Here is a 17,850-nt window from a genome sequence, read left to right on the forward strand (position 1 = left end):
CTTTCTGATGTCCAAACCTCCTAACCAGCTGACTAAAGAACATACCAGGAAGACTCCAGGTGTCTCCCCACTGCTCACTCCTCTTGCAACACCCTGTACTTTCCTCTTAAAACACATAACACATTTTGTAATTACCTATTGATTTGTGTGGCTATTTATTTAAGGTCAGCCTCATTATTGTATCGTAAGGTCCAAGAGGACAGCGACCTGGTATGTACTGTTATTTATCCCTGTCTACCTATGATTTATCATAGTGCCTGGCAGTGTTCAATAAATATTTGCTAACTGGAGATGAGTGATGGGTGGACAGACAGACAATGGAAGAAAGAACAAATGATCTGAGAAAAATAAATGATAAAAAAAAAGCAGGGTTAGATTTTAGGAACTTAAACATTTGAGAAATTAACCTACTTACATTTCTAAACAAATCATGTGGCTATGAGTCATAGGCCTATTAAAACCTTTTCCTTTTCTCAGAAAGAGCTAGAGAATAGTGCGGTGTGCAGCTCCATCTTATCTAGGGTCTAAGACCTAAGTGACCATTATATATGAATGGACCATTATTTCTCCTTAATATATAAATTGCTAAAGTACAAAAATCATTGTTTCAAGATGACAGAGGAACTTTAACTGCTCCAGTAAATAAGTGTGAAGGCATTTCAAGATTATGCTCACAAAAGCATTTCATGCCTCACCTCAGCTCTGAGGCACACAGGCTCTGACAGTACAGTCTACCTTAATTGGCCCAAAGTCAGCAACATCATATGTCATGGTGCTGACAGACAGAAACTGCTGTGGCAAAATCGGCTGTAGCATCCTGCTGTTTTTGCAGTTAGACCAATATATACTAGAAAATGCTGAGGAAGATAAATGTAAATAAAATCAGCATAATTCTGGAACCCTAGACAGCCTGCTAATTAATTAAAAGGCTTAACATTTCTATAATGTTTTAGAATGTAAACGGACTTTCATATATTCAATCTCATTTAATTCTTATAACAATCCCAGAAAATATATAAAATAGTTACTGTTTTACTGATATGGAAATTTTGGAATCAGAATGGTACGAACAGCAAGTGGCCAGGATTAAATTCGCAGATCTTCAAACCCCATGCTGTCTTCACTATACTTTACACATGAACTGTACCTCTTCGGCTCTTGACCCAAATGATTCTTTCTTTCTCAACAGGTGGTTGTGAAAATCATGCCCTGAACACAATTTATGGGAAATGAAAATTCTCTGAAGGCATTCCCCTATTACCAGGAAGGTTGTTTGAGATCTGCTGTCCCCTCAGAGCTGGGGATCTTTCCAGGCCCAGGTCTCACGTTGTCACAGTTTTCTCAAATAAAAAATGAAGGCACAATAGAGCTCTACCCCAAATACTACAACAAACAACAAGCCAGGTACCAAAGAACACGTGTGATGCTCAGAACTTCCTACCATCACTGTTGCTTCTATCTCTCCAGCTGTCTCCTATTACTACTGCAGTTCTGGCAATGTTTTGAACACCCATCCATGATCCTACCACCTTTCACTGTTTCCCACTCTCCCAATACTTTCCCCCAACTTCCCTCCTTACCAACTTAAGGTCATGGTCGCTCATTAGATCACTTCCCTGCAGAAACCTTCAGCTCCCTTGTTCCTTCAGGCTGTGTTGAACTTTCTTAACTAAAGCCCAAGCCCCTACACAAAGATGTGTGGAGAAGGTTCATAGCAGCATTATTCCGAATAGTCAAAAGTATAAACAATTGAAATGTCCATCAGTTAGTGAAGGATTAAACAATGGAACACTATTCAGCAATAAAAACAGACAACTACTGATAAATGCTATAACATGAATGAACCTCAAAAACAGGCTGAGTGAAAGAAGCCAGACACTAAACTCCACATATGATTCCACTTATATGAAATGTCCAGAAAAGGCAATCTATAGAAGCAGAGAATAGATCAGCGGGATGCCCGGAGATGGCAGTGGGAATGAGGTATCTCACTGGGGTGATAAAAATGTTTTAAAATTGAACTGTGGCAACGGTTATACAACTTGGTAACTTTAGTAATAATCATTTAATTGTATACTTTAAATGGATGAACTGGATGGTATGTAAATTATACTACAATAAAGTTAAAAAGAAAAAAAACACCCCAGTTAAATTTACCTGTTTTGTGCCTCACAGTGAAGCTGTAACTATACATAAGTGAAGAAGAGAAAAAGCAACTACATGGCCCCGTTTAACGCTCCAACGGGTTCTGGATCCTGTCTTCCAATCACACTATATTCCTCTAGCTTCTGTGTCTCTCGCTCTCCTCAATTATTTCACATCTTCTTTCTCCTCAAATCTCTTATCACCTCATCCCTTAAGCTCCTTTCTCAGCTGATAATCCCACTTCCTACTTCACTGAGAAAGGCAAGGCCATCAGAAGAAAATGTCCAGATTCCTACCATCACACTCCCCAAAATGCAATACTTCAGTATAAATTTAGCAACATTCATGGATAGGATGACTCAGTGTTGTCAAGATGTCAGTTCTTCCCAATTTGATCTATAGATTAAATAAAATCTCAATCAAAATCCCAGCAAGTTATTTTGTGGATGTTGACAAACTGATTCTAAAGTTTATATGGAGAGGCAAAAGACCCAGAATCCACAAAATAATATTGAAGAAGAACAAAGTTGGCCAGGCGCAGTGGCTTATGCCTGTAATCTTTGGGAGGCCGAGGTGGGAGGATCACTTAAGGTCAGGAGTTCGAGACCAGCCTGGCCAACATTGTGAAACTCCATCTCCACTAAAAAAACAATAGCCAGGCATGGTGGTACGTGCCTGTAATCCTGGCTACTTGGGTGGCTGAGGCAGGAGAATCGTTTGAACCCGGGAGGCAGAGGTTGCAACAGGCCAAGATCACGGCACTGCACTCCAACCTGGGTGACAGAGTAAGACTCCATCTCGGGGAAAAAAAAAAAAAGAACAAAGTTGGGGGATTGACACTACCCAACTGCAAGACTTACTATAAAGCTACAATAATCAAGACAGTGTGGTACTGGAGAAAGAAAAGACAAATAGGTCAGTGGAACAGAATAGAGAGCCCAGAAATAGATCCACACAAATACAGTTAACTATAAATCTCTGACAAAGGCACAAAGGCAACACAATAAAAAACAGATAGTCTTTTCAACAAACGGTGCTGGAACAACCATGCATCCTCATGCAAAAAACAATTAATTCAGACACAGATCTTACACACTCCACAAAAATTAACTCAAAACAGGCCATTGACCTAAATGTAAAAAGTAAAAGTATAGGCTGGGCATGGTGGCTCACGCCTGTAATCTCAGCACTTTGGGAGAGCAAGGCAGGTGGATCACTTGCGGTCAGGAGTTCCAGACCAGCCTGGCCAACATGGCGAAACCCCGTCTCTACTAAAAATACAAAAATGAGCTAGGCATGGTGGTGGGCGCCTGTAATCCCAGCTACTCGGGAGGCTGAGGCAGCAGAATCGCTTGAACCCGGGAGGTGGAGGTTGCAGTGAGTTCAGAGTGTGCCACTGCACTCCAGCCTGGATGACAGAGCAAGACTGTCTCAAAACAAACAAACAAACAAAACAACAACAACAACAAAAGTGAAAGTATAAAACTCCTGGAAGATAATATAGGAGAAAATCTAAATGAACTTGGGTTTGGCAATGACTTTTTAGATACAACACCAAAGGCATGATTTATGAAAAAAGAATTGAGAAGATGGACTTCATTAAAATAAAATCTGCTCTGTGAAAGACACTGTCAACAGTGAGAAGAAATGCCACAGACTGGGAGAAAATACTTGCAAAAGACATATCAAATAAAGGACTGTTATCCAAAATATACAGGGAACTCTTAAAACTCAACAATAAGACTGGGTGTGGTGGCTCATGCCTGTAATCCGAGCGCTTTCAGCGGCTGAGGCGAGAGAACTACTTGAGCCCAGGAGTTAGAGGTTACAGTTAGCTATGACTACACCACTGTACTCCGGCTTGGGTGACAGAGCAAGACCCTGTCTCAAAAACAAACAAAAAACCCAACACTAAGAAAACGAACAATCCGATTAAAAAATGCCCAAAGACTTAATAAACACCTCACTGAAGAAGATACTCAGATGGCAAATAAGCATATGAAAAGATGCTCTGCATCATATTAGAGAAATGTAAATTAAAACAACAATGAAATACCACTACACACCCATTAGAATGGCCAAAATTCAAAACACTGATAATCCCAAATGGCTGCAAGGATGTGGAGCAACAGGAACTCATTCATTTATTGCTGGTAGGAATGCAAAATGATACAGCCACTTTGGAAGATAATCTGGCAGCTTCTTGCAAAACTAAACAGACTCTTACCATACAATCCAGCAATCATACGCCTTGGTATTACCCAAAGGAGGTGAAAACTTATGTCCACACAAAAACCTGCACAGGGATGTTTATAGCAGCCTTATTAATAATTGCTGTTATGGGCTGTTTGTGTCCCCTCGAAATTCATATGTTGAAGTCTAATCACTCACCTATGTGATGGTATTTGGAGGTGGGCCTTTGGGAGGGAATTAGGTCATAAGAGTGGAGCACTCAAGAATGGGATTAATATCCTTATAAGAAGAGGCTAGAGAGCTAGCTTGTCTTCTTGCAGCCATATGAGGATACAAGTCAGCTGTCTGCAGCCAGAAAGATGGCCTTTACCAGAACTTGACTATACTGGCACCGTCATCTTGGTCTTCCAGCCTTCAAAACTGTGAGAAGTAAATGTTTGTTGTTTAAGCCACCCAGTTTATGGTCACTTGTTATAGCAGTCTGAACTAGGACCACTGTCAAAACTTGGAAGCAACCAAAGATGTCCTTCAGTAGGTGAATAAACTGTGGTACATCCAGATAATGGAATATTATTCAGAGTTCAAAAGAAATAAGCTATTAAGCCATGAGAAGACTCAGAAGAAACTTAAATGCAGCTTGCTAAGTGAAAGAACTCAATATGAAAAGCCTATATGCTGTATGATTCAAGCTATATGACATTCTGGAAACGGCAAAACTATGAAGACAGTAAAAAGATTAGTGGTTGTCCGGGAATGCAGTGGGGGAGAACAGAACATGGAGGTAGAGCACAGAGTTTTGGAGCAGTGAAACTATTTCATATGAAACGGTAATGGGAGACACATGACATTATGCCATAGAACTGTATAACACCAAGAGTGAACCCTAATGTAAACTGTGGGCTTTGGATGACAATGATGTGTCAATGTAGGTTCATCCATTGCTTGTTGTTGTTGCTGCTGCTGTTTTGAGACAAGGTCTCGCTCTGTCGCCCAGGTTGGAGTTGGAGTGCAGTGGTGCGATCTTGGCTCACTGTGACCTCCGCCTCCCAGGTTCAAGCAATTCTCATGTCTCAGCCTCCTGTGTAGCTGGGACTATACGTGCGCACCACCATACCCAGCTAATCTTTTTTCGTATTTTTACTAGAGACAGGGTTTCGCTATGTTGGCTAGGCTGGTCTCGAACTCCTGGCCTCAAGTGATCCACCTGCCTCGGCCTCCCAAAGTGCTGGGATTACAGGTGTGAGCCACCGCGTCTGGCCACACTAAAAATTTTTCTTAAAAAGATACAAAATCTCTAGTTATCACTTTTCCTGACACCCACCACCAGATATAGCCCTATCTCCCTGCCTCCCTGTATAGCAAAACTCTTTCAAAAGACTTGTCCATATTTGCTATACCAGTTCTTCTACTATTCTCACTTCAACCTTTCTAATCAATTTCCAGTCCCTACACCCCCACCCACTTCACCCAAATTGCCTTTACCAGTTGCCAAATCTAACGGACAGTTGTTATTCTTCATTTACTTGATTTATCAACAGCTTCTGACACAGGTGACCACTCCTTCCTCCTGAAAACATTTTCTTCCCTTAGCTTCCAGGGTACTCTCCTCTCCTGGGTTTCCTACTACTTTACTGATGATCACTCTCAGTCACCTTTGCTGGTTCCTCCTCTTCTCCCTAATCTCTACACACTGGAGTTTCCCTGGCCTCATCTCGTCCCTAACTTCATTCTCTCCTTTGGTGATCTTATCCAGTCTCATGTTTTTAAAAAATATCATCTAAATGCCAATAGTTCTAAATGAGTCTAAGTGTCTAGCTCAGACTTCCCCCTTGAACTCTAGACTGTACACCTAGCTGCCTGTTCAATAATTCTATTTGCCTGGCAACTGACCAGTTAAGTTTGACTGATATCGAACTTAACCAAAGCTTATCTCTCACTGTACCCCTAAAACTGTAAAATCTGTTCTACTTGCAGTCTCTCCCATCTCAGTTAATAGCAATTTCATTTTTCCAGTTGCTTGGATCAAAATCCCTAGGATCATCTTTGACTCCTTTCTTTCACACCTCAAATTCAGTGCATTTCTCTATATCCTCAGCATAACCACCTCTCACTATCTCCATTGCCTTCTCCCTGATCTGAAGAACCCTCATCTCTTGCCTGGCCTATTGCAATAGTGGCCTAACTGGTATCACTGCTTCTATTCTTACTTACTACCATTTATTCTCAGCACAGAACTGAAAATGATCCTTTAAAAATAAAAGTTATATCAAGTCTCTGCTCAAAACCCTATAGTGGCTCCCCATTTAATTGAGAGTAAAGGCCTTTCAACAGCCTACAAAGGTCTTTATAACCTGCACTCTCACCCCTACTGCACTCTGACCACACCACCTGCTATTTTTCACTCTTGCTCAGCTCCAGCCTCACTGGCCTCCTGTTTCTCCCTTATGCCACAGCCTTTCACTAGCTGTTCCCTCAGATGTCCACATGGTTAATGCCCTTACATCTTTCAAGTCTTCGTTTGAATACCATCTTTTCATTGAGGCCGACTCTGACCACCCTAGCTCAAAGTGTAACCCCCAGCTCTAGTGGAACTCTCAATGCTCCTTTTAACCCAATATATTTTTTCCTTGCATTTATCATCCTCTATATACTATACAACTTATTTTCTTGTATATTATATGTCTTCCCTACCCACCTCCAAACAATAAGCTTCACTAGGAGAAAGATCTTTGTTTTATTCACTATATGTCCAAATCACCTAGAACATTGCAGGCTCTCAAAAAATATTTGTTAAGGGCCAGGCGTGGTGGCTCACACCTGTAATCCTAGCACTTTGGGGCCGAGGTCGTGCTACTGCGCTCCAGACTGGGAGAAAGAGGGACACCCCGTCTCAAAAAAAAAATTTTTGCTAAGGCTGGGCGCCATGGGTCATCCCAGCACTTTGGGAGGCTGAGGTGGGCAGATAGCTTGAGCTTATGAGTTTAAAACCAGCTTGGGCAATATGGCAAAACCCCATCTCTACAAAAAATACAAAAATTAGCTGGGCGTCTCTCTCACTGCTCCTATTCAACATAGTGCTGGAAGTTCTGGCCAGAGCAATCAGGCAGGAGAAGGAAATAAAGGGTATTCAATTAGGAAAAGAGGAAGTCAAATTGTCCCTGTTTGCAGATGACATGATTGTATATCTAGAAAACCCCATTGTCTCAGCCCAAAATCTCCTTAAGCTGATTAGCAACTTCAGCAAAGTCTCAGGATACAAAATTAATGTACAAAAATCACAAGCATTCTTGTACACCAATAACAGACAAACAGAGAGCCAAATCATGAGTGAACTCCCATTCACAATTGCTTCAAAGAGAATAAAATACCTAGGAATCCAACTTACAAGGGATGTGAAGGACCTCTTCAAGGAGAACTACAAACCACTGCTCAATGAAATAAAAGAGGATACAAACAAATGGAAGAACATTCCATGCTCATGGGTTGGAAGAATCAATATCGTGAAAATGGCCATACTGCCCAAGGTAATTTATAGATTCAATGCCATCCCCATCAAGCTACCAATGACTTTCTTCACAGAATTGGAAAAAACTACTTTAAAGTTCATATGGAACCAAAAAAGAGCCCGCATCGCCAAGTCAATCCTAAGCCAAAAGAACAAAGCTGGAGGCATCACGCTACCTGACTTTAAACTATACTACAAGGCTACAGTAACCAAAACAGCATGGTACTGGTACCACCACAGAGACATAGATCAATGGAACAGAACAGAGCCCTCAGAAATGATGCCGCATAGCTACAACTATCTGATCTTTGACAAACCTGACAAAAACAAGAAATGGGGAAAGGATTCCCTATTTAATAAATGGTGCTGGGAAAACTGGCTAGCCATATGTAGAAAGCTGCAACTGGATCCCTTCCTTACACCTTATACAAAAATTAATTCAAGATGGATTAAAGACTTATATGTTAGACCTAAAACCATTAAAATCCTACAAGAAAACCTAGGCAATACCATTCAGGACATAGGCGTGGGCAAGGACTTCATGTCTAAAACACCAAAAGCAATGGCAACAAAAGCCAAAATCGACAAATGGGATCTCATTAAACTAAAGAGCTTCTGCACAGCAAAAGAAACTATCATCAGAGTGAACAGGCAACCTACACAATGGGAGAAAATTTTTGCAACCTACTCATCTGACAAAGGGCTAATATCCAGAATCTACAATGAACTCAAACAAATTTACAAGAAAAAAACAAACAACCCCATCAAAAAGTGGGCAGAGGACATGAACAGACACTTCTCAAAAGAAGACATTTATGCAGCCAAAAAACACATGAAGAAATGCTCCTCATCACTGGCCATCAGAGAAATGCAAATCAAAACCACAGTGAGATACCATCTCACACCAGTTAGAATGGCCATCATTAAAAAATCAGGAAACAACAGGTGCTGGAGAGGATGTGGAGAAATAGGAACACTTTTACACTGTTGGTGGGACTGTAAACTAGTTCAACCATTGTGGAAGTCAGTGTGGCGATTCCTCAGGGATCTAGAACTAGAAATACCATTTGACCCAGCCATCCCATTACTGGGTATATACCCAAAGGACTATAAATCATGCTGCTATAAAGACACATGCACACGTATGTTTATTGCGGCACTATTCACAATAGCAAAGAGTTGGAACCAACCCAAATGTCCAACAATGATAGACTGGATTAAGAAAATGTGGCACATATACACCATGGAATACTATGCAGCCATAAAAAATGATGAGTTCGTGTCCTTTGTAGGGACATGGATGAAACTGGAAAACATCATTCTCAGTAAACTATCACAAGGACAAAAAACCAAACACCGCATGTTCTCACTCATAGGTGGGAATTGAACAATGAGAACTCATGGACACAGGAAGGGGAACATCACGCTCCGGGGACTGTTGTGGGGTGGGGGGAGGGGGGAGGGACAGCATTAGGAGATACACCTAATGCTAAATGACGAGTTAATGGGTGCAGGAAATCAACATGGCACATGGATACATATGTAACAAACCTGCACATTGTGCACATGTACCCTAAAACCCTAAAGTATAATAAAAAAAAAAAAAAAAAAAAAAAAAAGAAAATGGGAAAAGGACACGGACAAACTGGTTATAAAAAAGAAAATACAAATGGCTCTTATATATAAGATGCTCAGCTTTCCTTAGAACAAACATGAAAATTAGATATAAGTGGATATTAAGATGCAAATATATACTATGAAAAATAAATACAAATAAAAAAATATAAATTTTATAATAAAAAAAAAATTAGCTGGGCGTGGTGGCAGGTGCTTTGGGAAGCTGAGGTGGGAGGATTGCTTGAGCTCAGGAGGTAGAGGTTACGGTGAGCTGAGATTGTGCCACTGCACTCCAGCTTCGCAACAGAGTGAGACTATCTCAAAAAAAATTTTTGTTGTTGTTGTTAAGAAGAAGCACTATTTCCCATTATGTAGAAATGGCACTCCTAGAAATTACGTATCAGATACTTGAGGGAATGGCTTCAGGCTACAAAAAGACTTACAAGATGAGAGTGTGGCTCAAGAGCCTATATTTGAGAACCACTCAAGAACTCAGGTGCCTCTTGACTGCCCTCCTCTCCCCAACCGTCCCATCCTTGCCAGTTATAATTACCTATAAAGTCACTGGAGAGACTCAGTCTAAAAGTACAATGACCTGCCTGGGCTCCTGCAGCTCACCAAACTCAGTTTTGGCCTCACTTCTATGACCAAGCTAGTGACCTGGTATCCAGGTCACCATCTCAGCCTTCCTGCTAGTCCAGCTTTAATTGAACTCACTCAGAACAACTGGATTCTTGCTTACTCGTGAAGAGCCAGGCTTATATCTCAGTTTCAGTAACGAGGGACCCTTGCCTTTCCATATTTCATTTCCTGTCTTGGTATCCTGATCAATATTGTGTTTCCTCAGGCTTACACCTAGTACCTGTGCTTACTTCGTCTTTCTGGAGTCCTGTCCTGGGCCTGGGCCCGGTCCCAGTTTCTGAGCCCCAGACCTGACTCTCAGGACCAGGTCCTCTGTCTTTTGCTTCCTTCCAGACCTTCTGGCTCCTGGGCTCTGCTCACCAGGCCTCCCTGGATCTCCTTAACTCCAACTGTCTGTTTACCTGGACTTCTGCCCTCAGACACCTTGACCCCTCCAACTCCTCTTCCCCATTGCTCCCTTATCTGAATGCCTGATCCCCTCTTATCATTAATTCTGAGACCTTTCAGAAGAGCGAGCCAAACCCTGGTCCATTTGGTCTCTCTATTTAAGACTGAATAAGGCCTATCTCAGCCCTGGCTGAACCTTGAGCCTGAAAACAATGAACATGAACTTCTAGTTCCTCAAAGGGCACAGTCAATCTTCCTAACAGTGTCAAAATGCTTTCAGTTAAGATAGCTGAAGTTGGTTGCCAAAAATAATTAGTGTCAAACACTTGTGCTTTCTTCAGCAGACCTATCTGCTTTACTTGGATCCTTTCACTTGGGCGAAACCAGAATATACTTTGCATTCTGGTGCCTCAAAAAAGAAATCTTTTAGATTTCTCAGGAAACTAGGCCCAAATAAAAAGAAAATGATGGGCCGGGCATGGTGACTCATGTCTGTAATCCCAGCACTTTGGGAGACCCAGATGGGTGGATCACCTGAGGTCAGGAGTTGGAGACCAGCCTGGCCAACATGGCAAAACCCTGTCTCTACCAAAAATACAAAAATTAGCCGGGCATGGTGGTGTGCGCCTGTAATCCCAGCTACTTGGGAGGCTGAGGCAGAAGAATCACTTGAACCCAGGAGTCAGAGGTTGTGGGGAGTTGAGATCACGCTAGCCTGGGAAACAGAGTGAGACTCCATCACACACACACACACACACACACACACACACACACACACACACACGAGGGCTACTAGAGTCAACCCAGGACTGGAAGTTATATAATCCCAGAATCCAATTTTTACCCGTACTAGTCCTGGGATATCCCATAGGATTAAAGCCACATACCTAGAAGTATCAAGGAATGGTCTATAGGCCAAGCTGATCCATTCTTCTCTATTGGATGAATATTTTGGCTCCCGGGGTGTTTCTCTCATGGTGTCCAAATCCACTAAATAATGGCATTTACTGATATCAATCTGAAATGGAGAAAGGCCAACTCTTCATTAGTAATTTTGAAGGTCCCTTCAGGGTAGAGAACAGCAATTGCAATCCTAAAAATTCACAGAGCTTTGGAGGAACAAACATCCAAGTCTTCAAATAATGTTGCCTGTGCTCCCTCCACTCAGATAAGAGTATTCAGGCTCTTCCGGGGCGAGGTGCACTCATCCAGCCATAGGTAAGCTTTGGTCCGATTCTAGGTTGAGTTCTTAAGTCCCTCTAGTACCATAAACACTTCCAAAGCCACCATGAGCCCATAATCTCCCTCTGGAAAACCTATCTTCTTCTGCTCACTACTGCTCTCTTCCAGTCCATCACCTCTTATTCCACAGACTGAAAGGGCATGACTAAACACAGATGCTAATAAGTGAGAAGGCTTGCCTCTCCTGACAGCCATGGGAGGTTACACTACACCTCACAGGGATACAGAAATATCATGCATATCATCTGCTTCAAATATTCAACAGAATTGACAGAGACATTGGAACGGCTCCTGCAGCAAAAGTTTAGTAAAAGTGAGATATCAGAACTCTGCTTTTGTTAATACTATGTATTATATTAATATTGTGTATTAACAAAAACAGAGTCAGCCAGTTGCTGATAAGATGGATACATCAGAATATTGTAGATGCTCAAAGGGAAATATTAAAATATTTCATTTAAAATGATGCTGAGCCAGGTGCGGTGACTCTCGCCTGTAGTCCCAGCACTTTGGGAGGCCGAGGTGTGCAGATCATTTGAACCCAGGAGTTCAAGACTAGCCTGAGCAACATGGCGAAACCCCATCTCTATAAAAAATACAAAAATTAGCTAGGTGTGGTGGCACACATCTGTAGTTCCAGCTACTCAGGAGGCTGAGGTGGGAGGATCACTTGAACCTCAGAGGTCAAGGCTGCAGTGAGCCAAGATCATGCCACTGCATTCCAGCCTGGGCAAAAGAGAGACCTGCTTCAAAAATATATTTTAAAAACAATTAAAACCAAAAAAGAGTTCTCTTAGGTTGTTAGATGTCAGCTAAGATAAAGACTATTTGAAACATGTACAGATATGCAGCAAATATCACACTTGACATTGTAGGACTAAAACCTTTTTCCTTTGGGATCCAGAATAAGTCAAGGCTGCTTGCTATCACTACTCTGTTCAACACTGTATTAGAGGATCTAGTCAGTAGGGTAAGACTAGAAAAAGAAACATAGGGCAGAAGAAACAGAAAGGAAGAAACAAAACTCATTCATCACAATGATATAATTGGTCCAAAAGACTCTACAAATACATTTTGGAATTATTAAGAGAGTTTAGCAAAATTTAGACTTACAGGATGTCAATCAGTGTCATATGTTCCATAGCAATAAACAAAATGAAATTTTATAAAAATATAATTTACAAGCATTTGAAAATGTTTACCTTAGAATAAATCTAATAAAAGATGAAAGGGCTCTATAAAAAAGTACAGAATCTTATTGGCCGGGCACGGTGGCTCATGCCTGTAATCCCAGCACTTTGGGAGGCCAAGGTGGACAGATCACCTGAGGTCAGGAGTTCGAGATCAGCCTGGCCAACATGGGGAAACCCCATCTCTACTAAAAATACAGAAATTAGCTGGGTGTGGTGGCACAGGCCTGTAATCCCAGCTACTTGGGAGGCTGAGGCAGGAGAATTGTTTGAACCTGGGAGGCGGAGGTTGCAGTGAGCCGAGATTGTGCCACTGCACTCCAGCCTTGGCAACAGAGTGAGACTCTGTCTCAAAAAAACAGAGGATAGAATTTTATTGACAAACGCCCATCAACGGATAGATTCATGTGGTATATCCGTATCATTAAAATGTGGTATATCCATACAATAGAACAGTACTCAGCCATAACAAGGAATGAAGTTCTGATACAGCCTCTGCCACAGATAAACCTTAAAAATATTGCTGTGACTGAAAGAGGCCAGGCACCAAAGGCCACATATATATGATTCCATTTATATGAAATGTTCATAATAGGCAAATCCTCCAAGACAGAAAGCAGAGGTTACTATGAACTGGGGAGTGGCTGCTTAATGGATATTTAATGGGTATGGGTTTTTTTTTTTGGGAGGGGGCATAATAAAAATCTTCTAAACTTGGATACTGTTGAGAGTTGTACGTCATAAATGTACTAAAAGCCATTGAATTGTATACTTTAAAATGATTAAAATTGTAAATTTTGTGTTGTGTATATTTTACAATTAAAAAATTAAAATGGTGAATTTTATTTCAAATAATTTTTTGATACACAACAAAGTAGACCTTATTAATGAAGTGATATATTTTATTCCCAGACAAAAACCTTACTATTATAAAGATGTCAATTCTAAACAAATTGATTGATAAATTAAATATAATCTCAATCAAAATCCCAACAGGCTTTTTTGAAACTCGACAAGCGGACTCTAAAATGTGTATGGAAAGGCAGAAAGACAAGAATAGCCAAGGCACTCTTAAACAACAAGAACAGGTTAGGCGTGGTGGCTCATACCTGTAATCCCAGTACCTTGGGAGGCCAGAGTGGGAAGATAGCTTGAGGCCAAGAATTTGAGATCAGCCTAGGCAAGACAGTGAGACTCTGTTTCTACAAAAATTTAAAAATTAGCCAGGCATGGTGGTGTGCACCCATAGTCCTAGCTACTCAGGAGATTGAGGCAGGAAAATTGCTTGAGCCCAGGAGGTCAAGACAGCAGTAAGCTATGATCATGCCACTGCATTCCAGCCTGGGTGACAGAGCAAGACCTCATCTCTAAAAAGAAAACAACAACAACAAGGTGGGAACTTAGTTACTGTAAAGCTATAGAAATTAATACAGCAGGCCATCTGCAGTGGCTCACACCTGTAATCCTAGCACTTTGGGAGGCCGAGGCAGGTGGATCACCTGAGGTCAAGAGTTTGAGACCAGCCTGGCCAACATGGTGAAACCCCATCTCTACTAAAAATACAAACATTAGCCAGGCATGGTGGTGGGCGTCTGTAGTCCCAGCTACTCAGGAGGCTGAGGCCGGATAATTCTTTGAACCCAGGAGGTGGCGGTTGCAGTGAGCCAAGATCGCACCACTGCACTCCAGCCTGGTGACAGAGCAAGACTCTGTCTCAAAAAAAAAAAAAAAAAGAAAGAAATTAATACAGTGAGGAATAGATCAACAGACCAATGAAATAGAACAAAGAGCCTAGATCAGACGCAGGTACATGCAGACCCTTATTTATGACAGAAGTGACACCTCAGAGAAGTGGATGATCTTTTCACTAGCTGCTGTTGGAACAACTGGATATCCCTTAGGGGAAAAATGAAATTGAACCTCGACCTCACTCCACATGCAAAAATCATCTTTAGATGGATTATAGGCCTAAAAATGAAAAGATAAACCTCTTGGAATATAATATAAAAGGATATCTTCAAGATCTTGGGCAAAAGAGTTTGTAGATAAAGCATTAATTATAAAAAAGAATGACATACATTTGACTATATTAAAGTTGAGAATACCTTTTCATCAAAAGATACATTAAGGCCAGGCGCAGTGGCTCACGCCTGTAATCCCAGCACTTTTGGAGGCTGAGGTGGGAGGATCACTTGAGGCCAGGAGTTCAAGACCAGCCTGAGCAAAATAGTGAGACCCCATCTATACAAAAAAGTTAAAAAATTAGCTGGGCGTGGTGGTGCACACCTGTGGTCCTAACTACTTGGGAGGCTGGGGCAGGAAGACTGCTTGAACCCAGGAGGTAGAAGTTGCAGTGAGTCAAAAAACATTAAGAATTAAAAAAACACAGAATGAGAGAAGATATATGTAATACATTTAACCATCAAGGATTCATATCTAGAATATATAGAACTCCTGCTAATCAACAAGACAAAGACAAACTACCCAAAAGAAAAACAGGCAAGTGACTTAGGTACTTCATAAGAAGAAACTGAAATGGCCAAAACAAGTGAAAATGCATTCAACCTCATTAGTAACCAGCAAATGCAAATGAAAACCACAATAAAAAAAATTACAGTATCAAGTGTTGACCAGAATGTGGAGCAACAATTATACATTACTGGCAGGAAATTAAGCTGGTAAGAGATCTTTAGAAAACTATTTGGCAAAATCTACTAAAATTGAACATATGTATTTCCTATTATCTAACAATTCTACCCCTAGTTATTAGATTGAACCACATGAAATTATTTGATATTTGAGCCACAAAAATGGTAATTTCATATGGTTCAACCTAATGCATATCCAACAGAAATGCCTGCACCGAAAGAAAAGTTCAAGAATGTTCAAAGTGGTGTTATTTGTAGTAACCCAGATTGGAAACAAAAACACCCGTCAACAGTAAAATAATAAATAAATTGTGGTAAAGTCATACAATGAAATATTAATAAGAGAGAACAAACTATGGCTACAGGTAATAACAAGTGTGATTATTATAAACAAAATGTTGAGTGAAAGGATCAAGACACAAAAGGATAAATGCAGTGTGATTCAGGCAAAATGAACCTAAGTCATTTAGGGACACAAGTAAAAGTCATAAATCTAAAGAGAAAAGCAAGAAAATCATTACCACAGGAGTCAGGAGACTCCCTCAGAACAGGGGTGTGGGTAGGTGACCAAAGGAATTCCAGGGGAGCTCCTGGGTGCTGGCAATGTTCTATTATTTGACCTGGGTTACAAAGACACTTGCTCTATTATTATTACTACTAATTTACTGTACAAATACTTTACACACATTTAGGCTTATAGATTACACATTACTAGAAGGTTTTTTAAAAGTGCATACAAGAACAAGTTGGTCATCTCTGGCTTACAGTAAACTCTGTTCTTCCCCAACCTCCACCTTACAGAAATGTTCTCATTCTCTTCCAGCATTATTTATATGTAAAAAAGGCTTCAGTCTCACATCTGTCTCTACATATGGCCTATTCCTCCAGGGGAGAGAAAGCACACTGAGAATTGACGTCAGACCCAATTCCATTCCACATAACTCTCTAAAAATGATCCTTTGCATAAACACTTCAGGAAGTAGCCTTTTTGGTCTGAACACCCACTCTGTATCTCCCAAGGATTATAAGAACATGAAACAAGTTTTTAAAAGCTTTACAAGTGCCATGCCTCTGTAAGCAAACAGAACCAGCAAGAGACAGAGACACTGAGGGTCTTATGCTTAGACTTCTTTTGGTTAGGGAGCCCTCAGTATGACATTTTAATACTTGACCTCAACGTGGCTTTTCCTGGCCAGGCACACTACAGGTCTGGTTATCTAGATTTGGTGTCGGGTACAAGGCCTACCAGGGATGTGGGTGGTAACTAATTAATACTCAACTGTATCAGTCAGATTAGGCTTCACTTATCATATCATCCCTAAGCAAATTCCATTTAAAGTAAAGGTCTTAGAAAGATATCAAGGTCCAATCTGAGCAACATAGTGACAGCTCGTCTCTACAAAAAAATTTTTTTTTTAAATTGGCTCAGCGTGGTAGCTCGCACTTGTAGTCCTAGCTACTTGGGAGTCTGAGGTGGGAGGATTACTTGAGCCCAAGAGTTCGAGGCTACAGTGAGCTATGATTGTGCGACTGCACTCCAGCCCAGGAAACAGAGCAAGACCCTGTCTCTAAAACTAAGAAAAAGAAAGACACCGAAGCAAAATCATATTAATCGAGAGGCTAATCCATTAGAAAAACTTTTAACCTCTTTTTCACCATCTCTGGGAAGCAGCTGATGAACAACTCAAACACACAAGGACAAAGGCCTCCAGCAGAAAATGATTAGGTATGATCAAGGGCAGGTTCTTCACTCAAGAACAACTAAGGTTATTAGAAAAGGAGTTCAAAGTCAGCTGGCCTAGATTTAGGCCTGGGTTCTACCACAAACCGGCTGAGTGACTCACAATCTTTTTAGTTGTTATATCTCATTTTCTTCTTCTGATAATAAAAATAATACCACTTACCTCAAAGAGTTATAATGAGGATTAAATGAGATGATTCATTTAAATAAAACTGGTAAACTGTAAAGGACTATAAAAATAGCTGGAATATCAGAAGGAATCCTTGACCACCTCTATGAAATGTGGGTATTTAGTTGGTAGAAACAATCCCTGGAACATTAGAGCCCATTAAAATAAATTATCCTTGTTTTAACCTAGGTTAGTATCTATTATCAATTCAAGTTAAGCCCAACATATAGGACAGAAGGATTACAATGTTAACCACTCACAGTCCCCAATTAGCAATGAACTAGCAGTATCCACCAAATGATATCAAAATAAATCTTCTTGGTTTTAGGTTACATTTTCCTGCCTCTTCACAATTTAGTAGTTTTGAGTAG

General features: G+C 40.8%; 1 protein-coding gene across 16 annotated transcripts in view; it reads right to left on the reverse strand.

Moving 5' to 3' along the window:
* Positions 1-17,850, reverse strand: part of ALG9 (ALG9 alpha-1,2-mannosyltransferase) — a 106,737-nt gene that overhangs the window by 31,416 nt on the left and 57,471 nt on the right. For 14 of the 16 annotated variants that reach the window (XR_010120100.1, XR_010120099.1, XR_008656746.2 and 11 more), the window contains one exon: positions 11,377-11,507. The exons of the other annotated variants lie outside the window; for them this stretch is intronic. Coding sequence is in view for 11 of the 14 variants with exons in the window: in XM_063636519.1 (XP_063492589.1) it covers positions 11,377-11,507 (131 nt within the window). In the remaining 3 variants the exon portion in view is untranslated. The remainder of the gene's footprint in view (positions 1-11,376; positions 11,508-17,850) is intronic. 16 annotated transcript variants of the gene reach the window in all.

This window comes from Symphalangus syndactylus, chromosome 3, assembly GCF_028878055.3.
Source record: "Symphalangus syndactylus isolate Jambi chromosome 3, NHGRI_mSymSyn1-v2.1_pri, whole genome shotgun sequence".
NCBI classification, from domain to species: Eukaryota; Metazoa; Chordata; class Mammalia; order Primates; family Hylobatidae; genus Symphalangus; species Symphalangus syndactylus.